Raw genomic sequence first — 12966 nt, forward strand, 5'->3', positions numbered from 1 at the left:
ATTTCCTAATAGAGATTTGTTCAACATTTTTAGACTTCCATATTTTTCAAAACTGAAATTTTATAAGTTTTAAAAATGAGAGTTAAACTGTACTTAAAATCCCAACTATAATACACAAATACTTAACTTTAACTACTCTATCTTTATAATAATATTTGAGATGTACACTCTAATGAGCCAACAGGATTTCCAAATATCAAACATGGCATGGACACTAACTGCTTAATACCTAATGCACTCGGTAAGAAAGGGACCAACGCTATCCTGTGAAGTAACAACAGAACACAATTTTGTGAAATTACTTTTAAAGTTTTAAAAATAGTACAAGATATTCATATGCTTTTCGCTTGGTTTCCCCAACTGTTTACATTTTCTTTGTTGTAGCAATCTATCAATTTATAAATGCATATTACTTATATATTTATATGTAATCTATTTATATACGTATATTTTCCTGTACCATTTAAGAATAAGTTGGAAGTCACAGTGACCTGTACACTTTCATTATTAATTTTCTAAGATCAAGGAAAATCTCATACAGAATAGTTATTAAAATCAGGAAATGTAATACTTATACAAGAATACTGTCTGATCCACAGTCTCAAAGAATATACATGACTACTATCTGATCCACAGTCCCAAAGAATTCTATCAGTTGTCCAAATAATGTCCTCGGTAGTTATTCCTCCCCTGGGTCTAATTTATGATGGATGCATGCATTATTTAGTTGTCATGTCTCTTTAGTCTTTAATCCCAAACAGCCTTTGTTAGTGCTTCATGACCTTGACGTTTAAAAAAATACCAGCATAGTTGTAAAATATCTATCAATTTGTATTTGTCTGACGTTTCCTCATGCATTTTTAGCAGGATTAGCACAGAAGTGATATTTGTTTTTCTTCATCTTATTAGGAGACATATGATATCAGTTGATCCCAATATTGGTTGTGAGGTTTGATGATTTTGATAAAGTGGTGTCAAACAGGTTTCTCCAGTCTCCACTATTTTCCTATTTAAAATTAATAAGCAATTTGAGAGGAAATAAATAGACTGCACCCATCCCTCAATTTACGCAGTAGTTTTTTTACATAAGTTTTTTTTAATACGCAGTAAATATTTCCCTGTTTACACGGACTTTTTATGCGTGGTTTCCATTTAAGCGGTTTCATTTTACATGGTTCTTTCTTTTTATTTCCATTACTGGTGATTACTCTTTCTAAAAAACAATAGCTTAAATAACGTACAAAGAATGACTATTTACTAACACACAATTATCACTAGAATATGTGAAAATAGTTGAGCCGTGGTTGGTAAAAGTTGAAACTAATTTAACAAAATGTAAAATCACTGATGGAATAGCTGTAGGAATTGAAACAACACACCTGCTGCATCATAATTCAATTAAAGATACTCATAACTTATATGCATATTAATTTGTGATTACATCACTAGCACTTGGAGATAACACATCAAAACTAAGTGTTAAGTAAACAAAAGTAATCAATATTATATATGAGCTGTTTTTCTTGTAACAATTTTAAAGGGGACATATACCTGTAGAGGTAAAAAAATAGATTTTTCAATAAAATTGAAAACCTGGAATTGACGCCACATAAAATATCACATATGGCCATGTATGTACTTCCAAATATTTTGAGTGATGAAGACACTGCCTTTGTGTGAATTAAGAAGGTTGATTGCTTTAGATTATAGCACAAACACCAACAGAGAATTAAATTTATTTTGGTTTTTCTGAGTTTTCATTAGCATATTTTTGTGAAAATATGTAAAATAAATATTTTTATAACTTATATTGGCCTGTTTCTTTAGTACTTAGTATTTGGTGGACTCTTTTTATGCATTTTTTTTCCATGTAAAAAAGACACATGGAACAGATAATTTGCATATATTGAGGGACAAGTATAATGTAAATATCCTGCTCTTCAGCAAACTTTCTACTTGCTATTTTTAAACTCCGTTCACGTATTCTAACTTCACCCTTATTTTTACATTTATTAGTTAGAATTCTACTGTAAAGAGCCTTCTCAGTTATTCCATTATTTATTCACTTATTTGTGTGTTATACTATAGACCTACAGATTCTTATTTTATTCAATGACTATCATCTATTGCTATCATTCTTATTTTGATACTCAAATTGCCCCTGACTTGTACAGTGGAAACCCTTTCAAATTGGCTTCTGGATCCTTTTGTCATGTTCTCATGGTTATGTGAACACTTCTTTACTTTCTGGTACAGAAGGTCCAGGTTCACCTAGTACTTTCCCTGACCCAGTCCTAGAATTAGCCCCTTCTACAACAGTCGTGGTTCCTATTATAGATAATATTTAGAACCCAAACCAGGCAGTAGGGGTGCTCACTGCTACTGGTACATCATTGCTTCCAGGTACTTTCAGTACAGAGATACAGGAACTATGTTCTATGTGTATGTATACACACATCTATGTATATGTGCTGTATACACACAAACACATGCATATATTACATATGTTTATAGTATACACATACTTATCTATATACATATATCTATTTGCTTTATTTCATATACTTAAAAGCATAAATTAATACAAATACCTCCAACTCCAATCCAACAAAATATTGTAGCATTTTCCTATTCCATAGTTTAATTTCTTTCACCAGAAGTGAGAAACCTGGCTCCCTCAACATATTTACTCATTTGCTCAATCCTAAAATACAGAGTAAGCAGTTTTAGAATTGATGACCCAATATCATCAAGAAAAACCAAACCTACAAATAATAGTTGAATGTTAAAATACTTTTATGGTAAAACTGATATACTCGGAGATGCTTAAATCTTAAATATATAATTTGACGAGTTCTGACAAGTAGATATACCTGTGTATAACATACTCCTATCAAACGATAACATTCCAAGTCCCCCAGAAAGTTCCTATATATCCCTTTCCAGATCGATTTCCTCTTAACACACACACCTCATGTTTTTTCACTGGAACAGATCTATTGTAGTTCTTCATTTAAAGGGAATCATAAGTTGGTATTCTTTTGAGTCTTCTGCTCAACATAATGTCTATAAGATTCATCCATGTTGTAGTAACAGCATAATTTATTTATCAATTTCTCTGCTGGTGGACATCTGGGTTGTTTCCAGCTTTGGGGCTATTATAAATATAGTTCCTATGAGTACTCCTGAACAAGTCTTTTTTCTAGACATATGTTTTCATTTCTCCTAGAAAAATACCAAGGAGGAATTACTGAGTAAAAGAGTAGGTGTATGTTTAATTTTATAAAAATCTGCCAAATCTTTTCCTAAGTGGTTGTAACATTTTCACCAAGCAATGTATGAAAGCTCTTGTTTTCCCACATTCTAGCCAGTATTTATTTGATGTGGCTAGTCTGTTCATTTTAGTTAATTTTACTGTCTTCAAACTATTTATTCTGATGACTGGAGAAGGAGGGGCTTAAAATCTCCAACTATAATTATAAGTTTATCTATTATTTCTTTTATTTCCATCAATTTTTGTTTCATATAGTTTAAAACACTTTTATTAGGTGCATAGACATTTTTAACTATAACATCTTCTTGATGAACTGAGCTCTTTACCATTACAAAATGTTCCATTTTTACCACTAATAACAGATCTTCTTAAAGTTTATTTTAATATTAAATATGGCCACTTGGGATTTTGTTTACTTAGTATTTGAATATTTTTTCCCATTCTTTCATTTTCACAGTATCTGTGTTACTGTATTTAAAGGAATCTCTTGTAAACAAGATGTTAGAACTTATTTTGTCTAATTTGAAAATCTTTACTTTTAAATTAGTCCCTTTACATTTATAGTACATATTGATACAGGCCTAAAATTTGCTATTTGTTTTATATCAGTCCCATCTGATTTTTCTCTTCCCTTTCTCTGCCTTCTTTTGGGTTTACCAAAGATGTATGTATAGTTATAATAATTTTTACTTAAATAGGTATATATCTTTTAAAGAAATGAAGCAAAGAGAAAATATATAGTTTTAAAAATATACTTACCTACATACTATGTCCAGTGTATTTTATTCCTTCCTAAAAATCCAAGTTGCCATCTGGTGTTGTTTTCCTTCAGACTGAAAAACTTCCTTTCTGCTGTTTAGTACTTTATATCTCTAGTGCAGATTTGCTAGCAAACAATTTAATTGCCTGAAAATTTAACTGCCTTGAGTTTTTGAAGTATACTTTTGCTCTACATAGAATTAACAGGGTTTATTTGCTTGTTTGTTTGTTTTTCTTTCAGTACTTTAATTATGTCGATTTCATTATCTTCATGCTACCACTTTTTAAAAAAATGAGAAATCAGCCAGCCTTCTAAGCAGTGCCCTCATGTGTAATGTGCTATTTCCCAAGACTGCTCTTTCAAGATTTCCTCTTCCATTGCTTAACCTCACTGGTTTGACTATGATGTTCTCAGATATGGTTTTCTTTGTATTTACTTTACTTGGAAGTTCACTGAGCTTCCTGGATCCATAACTGTTTTATCAACCAGTTTAGAAAAATCTATGGTCACTATTTCTTCAAAATTTTTTTTTACATTTTCTTTCTTCTTTCTTTTTTGGGACTCCGATTATACATGTTGGACCTCCAAAAATAGTGGTGATACATAATGCCTACCTATTTTTGAATAAATTCAACTTAAGTAAATTATATGATTGATCAATTTAGAATAGTTTCCATTAAAATTATCATGTATTTGCTGATGTCCTCTCTAAATACAGTATACTAGAACATTATCCATCAACTAATAAAAGCAAGAACTAATGTCTTTTAAGCATTTACTACATGCTAGGTACTTTTCTAAAGGCTTTACACACATTTTTTCATTTTATCCCCAGGACAACTGTAGGTACTACAATTTTCTTTATGTTACAGATGTGGGGACAGGCTTAAATAAGTCAAATAACTTACCCACAGTCACACAATTATGAAGTGGCATATGGGATTTTCACTTACAATTAATTGAATATTAAGTGCAGGAAACCGTTCCTGGCAATTACTATACAGAAGTAAATACATGGAATTTCTACTCTAGTAAGAGAGACGATACTATCCTCATAATTTTCTATTTATTATTATAATTTTCTATTTATTATTATAATTGCTAAGGAGAGCTTCAGTGTAAAGTGAAAGCATGAAAACCTAAGGCATGGTGTACATACAGAACATATGCTTTTGCAATTAGATAAATCTCTCTCACTCCATCGTGGTTTTCTAGACTAGCAATAAGATGTTGCTCAATTCAGAAACTTCCAGTGCAAATCGATACCTTAAACAGACTACCTCCTTCGCAGCCAGCTACACAGGTACCTAATCGCTCTAGTCATGCTGCAGCCCTGTTTTCCATCAGGGAGAGTCCCAGACTGGGATGCAAACAGTAGTCCATGGGGTCTTCCACAGAGGGATCCAGATCAGTGCTAATCAAAATGTGATCCCATAACCAATGCTAGTCTGCAAACTGCTTACCAGTTTGCAACAAAATAGTACAGAATTGAGAGTATTTAGGAAACTTTCAGCAAATTAGACTTGATGTTATTAAATTTAATTTTTCTAGCAATTCAATTACTTGTATTTTACAAAACAGTCTGCAACAAATTAGAAATTAAGGGGGAAAAAGGCTGGATCCTTATCATAGAGTCTGAGAACATTATTCTGAGCTATAGCATCTGGGGACAAGGTACTTATATTTTTGTGGCCCTCAGTTTTCTTACTGTAATTCAGAGTTGCAAAAGGTGAAACAAAATATATTTAAAGTGTCTAAGTGCAGGGCCCGACAAGTGGTAGGAATGGATCCCTTTCCTGTGTTTTATCATTACTAGACCACCTATCATTATAGTGTGGTCCAGTAGTATAAGTAACAAGTAATATAAGTAACAAATTCAGATTTGAGAGAATAGAGAAATTCTGGTGATGCTATACCTAAAACTGGGACACTGATTCCAAGAGAGTTACTAGAATGCTAGAAGTTTACATAGCAACAAATTTAATTAAATATTGGGATGGAATTATATAAGGTACAGTTAAAAGAGTTCAAATACATATACCTAAAACAGAGATAGGAGAGTTGAGAAACAGAACAGTGGCAGATAAAAAAATATACACATATAAACAGTTGAAGACGAAAGAAAATACAGACTTTATTTAGTTTTGTGCAACTATGAGTAATGACATGAAAAGGGAAAAACTATCAGAAAATAGACCAAAATGCTGTGAGTAGTTGAGATCTATTAATTTCAGAAGAATCATGAAAGTTCAGTGAAAACGGGTCTGCACATTATTTCCATCTACAGATAGAAAGATAAAAAGTTAAACTAAAATAACTTTTGAAATATTAACTAATCAGCCATGTTTTCTACACAGTGTGCTAATTTGTGCTTAATGCCAAGATGTAAGAGTAGAATAAGATAAAGTCGCCCTGTCAAGGACTTGCAGTAGAATTTATTCCAAAATATATAAAACTCAATACATTTACTACTATTCGCAAAGTTAAGACTCTAAAGGAAGAGTAGTTGAGAGAATAGAGAAATTCACTTAAGAATTAGAATAATATAGCTAAGATTCAAAGAGAAGGTAAGACAGGTAAAGCAGGTTAAGAATACAAAATTCCCCAAAATCAAAGCTGGAGGGTGGTAAGCAGACTGACCTGACAAACATGAAATGGGATTGGTAAGAAGTACCACGAGCAAGAGGAACTTGCAATGCCAGGAAATGAAAAGTTCCTGGAGTTTCTTCAATAAAAATGACAGAAGAGAATAGTTTACAGGGAAAAAGAGCCCAAAAGTAGTCTGAAAGTAATTGTGTAAATTGAAGTAATTTAGCTGGCCTTTGCAAAAAAGTCTGTTTTTTTAAAAAGCAAAGAATAATTTAATTAGAACACTCAAAATCTTTATGCATCGATGTCATACAGAAAGACTCAGGTGTTCAGCTTGCTTACTCCACACTGTATTGCTATACCTTTCTTCTCCCTTTCTTCCTACTAGAATTTGTTTTAATCTCGTTTATGACTTATTTTTCTAATCTGAGGTCTCATTATTCTTGTTTGCCTTCGTGGTACTCTCCAAAACCCTACTGAACTATCTAAAACTTTCCATAATGTCTGTCATATGTGGATCACTTTGTACCTCAAATATCTAGTATAGTGCCACATACTAGTAAAATGGAGCAGAAAAGAAATCCAGATCAGTAACAACAGGAGACAGGAGTAGAAAAGAAGCTAAACAGAGTAGATCGACAGGGCCTTTAGAATAAAAAAAGTGCCACCCAGTGAGAAGCATTTAAGTCTCTTATACTACTCTGTCTCAGGAAAGCTGGACAGCAGTGGCTCTCAATGGGCATTGCCCCATACAACAGAGGGTGTTTGGGAAATATCTGGGGTGGTTTCTGGTTATCTGAATGACTAGGGAATGCTGTGTGGGCACAGTAAAGGAATGCTTGATGTTTTGAAATAAAAGGAACGATCACAGACAAGAGAAAATTGTCCCCACTTGGTACAATTTTGAAATGTCCTGCACAACTCTGCCAATGCAAAAACCCAGCTTATAATCATCAAGCATAAAACTTAACTTTATTTTACATAAGAAGAAGTTTTTGCAGTTTTGATACATTGTTTTATAAAAATGCAAATATCTCATAGATTAAACTTTTTTGGTTTGGAACTTTACTATGAGCTGCTCATCATCTTGTATCACAGAAAGCAATGTTCACAGATTTCAAATCACAGAAAGCAATGTTCTTCACAGATTTCAAATCACCAATATAATATGCCTCTAACAGTCTCATTTATGGCTTTTGTTCTATCTCTTTCGAGATTAATATCTCTCCTCTCAGAAAACAAACTTTCTTGCTACAGTGAAGACAACACTGGACTCACAGCAATGTTTGTCACTTAGCCTCAGTTAACTCATGTATAAAATGAATATGTACTCTACTTAGAGTGGATATAAGAAATAACTTGATAAAATAAATATGAAGTATCTTATAAAATATCAAGTTCTATATGTATTTTACAATAGAAACAAACAATAAACTAGAAATGAAATAGGAAAGAAAAGTCCTAAAAAAAAAAGTCCTAAAAAAAGTCTCTGTCTCTAGTATGCTTATGAAATAACAGTAAAGAAACTTAATAGCTTATAGGCTTAATGATATTTAAACACTTAAACTCAAAACTTATGCTGCCCAGTATAGTAGTCATGCATTTGCTAAAGTGTAAAATATACACTAGATTTAAAGAACTTACCACAATTATATATGTAATTTACATACATGTATATAGTATATATGTATATAATTTACATATATGTATATATAGTTAAAAATAATTTCATTATTTTTTACTTTTTAAAATGTGCTAGTAAATTTCAAATTAAACTTTTTCCTTACATTACATTTCTGACAGAGACTCTGCTCTTAATAAACAATGTAGAAATAAACTGATAAATAGCAAGAATACTGATCATCAGCTTAGAAGACAATAAAAAATATACACTCACTTCATCAGTGAGTTCTCCAAACACTGTTATGACATCTATTAAAAGACTTGCAGTATAGAAGGACTTGATCATGTTTCTGGAAGAGAAAAGAGAGCTGGTCTAGTTTAAATGAAAAACATTAAGATGTAGAATTAGTCATATAGCTATAAGAAAAAAATTCCAATGTTTGTAAAAGCATTCTGAAATTAATATTTTAAGTAAAATCAGATTTTAACAACATAATAGAGCTCCTCTTACAATCTGTTATTAGGAAAAGTAACAACAATCCTATTACATGTAAATATGGTACAGTAAGGTTTTATAATCTTATAATCTTAGAAATAATAATTACAGTATTATCTAAATGCATATCAAGTCATGTACATTTCTTTGCATTTAGGCATAATAATGACAAATCATTTGAATTGGTGAGGTAGGAGTTTTTAAAATGAATACCATTGAATCAGGCTGTTTTCGGCTAAAACCAACTCTTAGATTTTCAGAAATGTTAATGAACAGCTAGTTAGGGTACATTTACTGAGAAAATGAATCCGCCCTAAGTAGTCTTCTTTCAGCTGTTTAAAAAGACAGGACTGTTCTTGATACTCAGAATTAATCTAAGAGTCTATAAGTAATTTTTTAAAAATCTAAATTATTACAGAAAGTCAGAAAGTGTTCAATGCAAAACTAGATAATTCTAGTTAAAGAGGAAGTAAACGTGTCATTCTTATTTTCCTCTTTCTTTACTTACTTGTGAAATCGCCCCGCCCGATCCTCATTATCTGCATACAAAAACATTTTCAAAGCATAATTCTCCAAGTGAGCAGAACCAACTATTTCTTGAGTAATAGCTTCATTATCACCCAACTGTTTCTTAAGCTAAAACAAAATCAGATAGAAAGCTTATGATTTTGAAGTTAATGGAAGTGTATGCTTAAGTACAAATTATCATAATATTCATTTTAAGTAAATTATTTTACATTTATTTCAGTAAAAGATGTATTGATGAAATCTTGCAAAAAAGAAAACTGCTGTCATAGCCAAAATATTTAAAACAAAATCCAAAACTCACAAAATTTTGAAGAAACAACTTATAAGATATAATATAGCTCCAAAAATAAAAACCAAGAGCAAAAAGATAACACATCCAAATATCTATTCTAAAGCATCACACAAATATTTCAAAATAATGTATTGCCCAATGTACTATCAGGTATCCTAAAAATGGTATTAGGAAATCCTTTCCTAACTTTATATAATTTAAATTTTTCATTTATTCCCATTTCAATTTCTTATCAAATGAAAAAATAAGACTAGAAATATCAATATATCCTAAAATAAGATCTCTCAGAGCATATTGTATAAAAAAAGAGACCTAATTCTAAGTAAGGTATAAGATGACGAACCTAGAATTGAATTATGAAAGTTTTTAAAATTTAGACAAGCATATGGTTCAAATCAACACAATTTACAACTGTGTGAATTTCCAGTCAGTACAACCAATTTCTACATATATAATAATTTATAGTATTTAAAAAACAATAAACAATAAAAAAACAATAAACAATAAACAGGATATTTCGTAAAATAAAGTAAATACTCTCATAATTACAAGAGAATAATTTAATGTCCAGAAGAGATGTAATGTGGGAATTTAGGAACATTTTTAGCTATGCTTATCCTGAACAAAAACTGAAAAAAAGCCCACATATCACAATAATTTACTGTATCCAAACTGTGAAATAATTTAATTCTAGATTTAATTTTAGAAAAAAATTAGTGAAAGTATGTTATTTCATCTTCAACATAAAATATCTGGTGGCAAAAAACATAATATACTAAAACTTTCCAACTGTAATATAAACATAGTATAGACAGATGTCTTCTCACCATGGAATACACTGATGAGTCCCTTTCTAAATGTGATTTTACATTTTGCTTATTATAAAGAACTGTTTGAGTTTTATGTTATTCAAAAGCTATTATTATTTACCTATTATTGTTATATTATAAAATTATGAGATATATTCCATATAAAATGTCTGTTAGAGATGGAATTTTACAAATATAACAGTATATATGTGTAAGACACATTCTTCCTCCTGTCCTCTAAACCTATGGTCCCAAAAAAAGTACTCAAATTTTTCTTGTATCCATAGAAGGAGTATTAGAAGTTGAAAGCCAGACAGACTCTAGGGACAGTTGCATTCCCATCAGAGGTGCCACAAGTACCTCCTTGGGTGGTTAATTGTAGCAGAGGACAGGGGCTCTGGGTCTGAAGGCTAGACACCTACACCAACTTAGGACACTACTGCCTGTGGCTGCTTAATACAATTAGGCTTGACATAAACAACTTGCAACATTTATAAATAACCTGTGAAACTAGACATGGTGTCCATAACCTGTGAAGTTCAAGATGACTCATTAGTCACCACCACATTTCTTCTAGCAGGGTAGAAAGCCTGGACCATAAATTAGCATCTTACCCTGCAACCAAGAGTGGGAGGAAGAGAGAAAAGGCAACTGATATCATTTCCTTCATTGTCTCTTTCACTAAATAAATAAGCCATTTCAATCATCCATAAGACTGTATGCAGGAAGATTAGAAAAGATTCATCACTTATGAATGGATGACTCAAAGGCCATCTACAATAATATGGAACAAGACATAATGGTATATGCACATATAATTGGACCTATTTTTAATTTCACTTATAACTAACTCCCTTAGCAGTCTGATGTAAAAACAAACAAACAAACAAACAAAAACTGCATCTTTTTTTTTCTCAGCTATAATGACAACTGATTATATTATGGCATCTGATTGCTGCCAAAGGAAAAGACTAAAATGACAACACATACATACGTAAATGAAATAAAATGGCATTTTAAACATCAATCAGAAAATAAATGATCACTGTTTAACTTACAGCTTCTAACTGATCCATTAGCTTTGATAAAAATTTACGACACTCAGGAGTTTTACTATCAATCTTCATTCCAGTTTGCATCGCATATAAACGACCTACATAGAAAAGAAAAATAAGATTAATTTGAACAATTTCATTTTTTAACATCTTTATGACTAAGTGTTTAAAATATGTTTTATCTAATAAATCACCCCAAATTTAAGTGAATTTAGGAATAACATGGATTTACTATGAATCTTATTTACAAATATAAAGAACACAAAAATATTACTCAAAGAATACAAGAGATTCATGATGATTCACAAATTTCTTTTTACTAAGAAAGGCATTCTCTTTTGGCATGTTTATTAAAAAAATAAAGACTAGCTCCTAAGCTGTCAAAGGGACCTGCAACTTAACTGGTAAGTCAGGGCACTCAGAAAAACCACCTACATGTACGAGAGCATGTGCCAAGTGTCTAGCAAGTCATAGTGATAAAATATACAATATGGGCTGGGATAGTGGGAAATGTGAATTGAGCTGAGGCTACTAAGTACTGTTTTAATCATTTTTATGTGTACAAATAAAAATAAATATACTTTCTCAAAAAAAAAAAATTAATGAAAACATTAGAGATAAGGCTAAAGCTAAAGACCTCTCTAACATCACCATCCTAATAGCTTTTCCAATGATAAGAGCTGTGAACAGTTTGGTGGCAACGGTTATCACTAGTATGTACATGTATTGTCTGTAATTTATCTCTTACATTCAACAAAATGTTTTAGAGATCTGTTAGTGCTACAGTGCTCCACAGTATGGACACATCATTTAACTAAAGCGCATTTAGGTAGTTATCAGCTTTTCATTATCACGAATCATGCTGCCCTACCAAACCTTCCTGTGTACACATTCATAGGTTCCCCGAGGTAAATATCAAGAAGTGGAATTCCTGGGTTATAGCATATGTTCCTTTTTCACTTTGCGAGCTACTCTTAAACTGTCTTCCAAAACAGATTACTGCGCTAATATCCAGTTATATCTCCTATATATCCAAGCACCTACTTCTCCCAAACTCACAAAAAGTTGATAGTAGTAAACTTCCTGTCAATCTCAGGGTTGAAAGTGGTATCTTACTATTTGATTTTGTATTTACTCGAGTACTAATACGTGTTAGATTTTTACTGGATAGCCCTCTATCCTCCTTTTTGAATTAGAAATTATCAAAATTAAAGAAAAAAAACTTCCACCAAATTTTCTATTGGGTTGTTTGCTTTTGTAACAAATTGGCCTGTGGCAGTTCTTTATACAGTATGGAGTAGGAACATAACATCTTCCCCTCAAATGGAATCTTGTTAACACTATCCCCATTCCCTGCTTTACTCTTCTTTCTCAGCAATGTAATCATCTTCTATTTATTTATCCTCTGTCTCTACTCCAACTAGAATTTAAACTCCATAATGACAGCAATTTTAATCTATTTAGTTTGCTGATGTATCCCTGGCATCTATGATAGTGCTTGGCCTTCGATAAACATTTTCTGAATAGATAAAATACATGA

At 31.5% G+C, this 12966-nt stretch overlaps 1 protein-coding gene across 3 annotated transcripts in view; it reads right to left on the reverse strand.

Annotated features, from left to right (window-relative positions):
* Nucleotides 1-12966, reverse strand: part of VTA1 (vesicle trafficking 1) — a 59074-nt gene that overhangs the window by 28544 nt on the left and 17564 nt on the right. For all 3 annotated transcript variants that reach the window (XM_011356137.2, XM_023528379.1, XM_011356138.2), the window contains exons 2-4: nt 11430-11524; nt 9251-9378; nt 8521-8596 (exon numbers count right to left, since the gene is read on the reverse strand). In XM_011356137.2, the coding sequence (XP_011354439.1) occupies nt 8521-8596; nt 9251-9378; nt 11430-11524 (299 nt within the window). The remainder of the gene's footprint in view (nt 1-8520; nt 8597-9250; nt 9379-11429; nt 11525-12966) is intronic.

This window comes from Pteropus vampyrus, unplaced genomic scaffold (assembly GCF_000151845.1).
Source record: "Pteropus vampyrus isolate Shadow unplaced genomic scaffold, Pvam_2.0 Scaffold24, whole genome shotgun sequence".
Taxonomy (NCBI): Eukaryota; Metazoa; Chordata; class Mammalia; order Chiroptera; family Pteropodidae; genus Pteropus; species Pteropus vampyrus.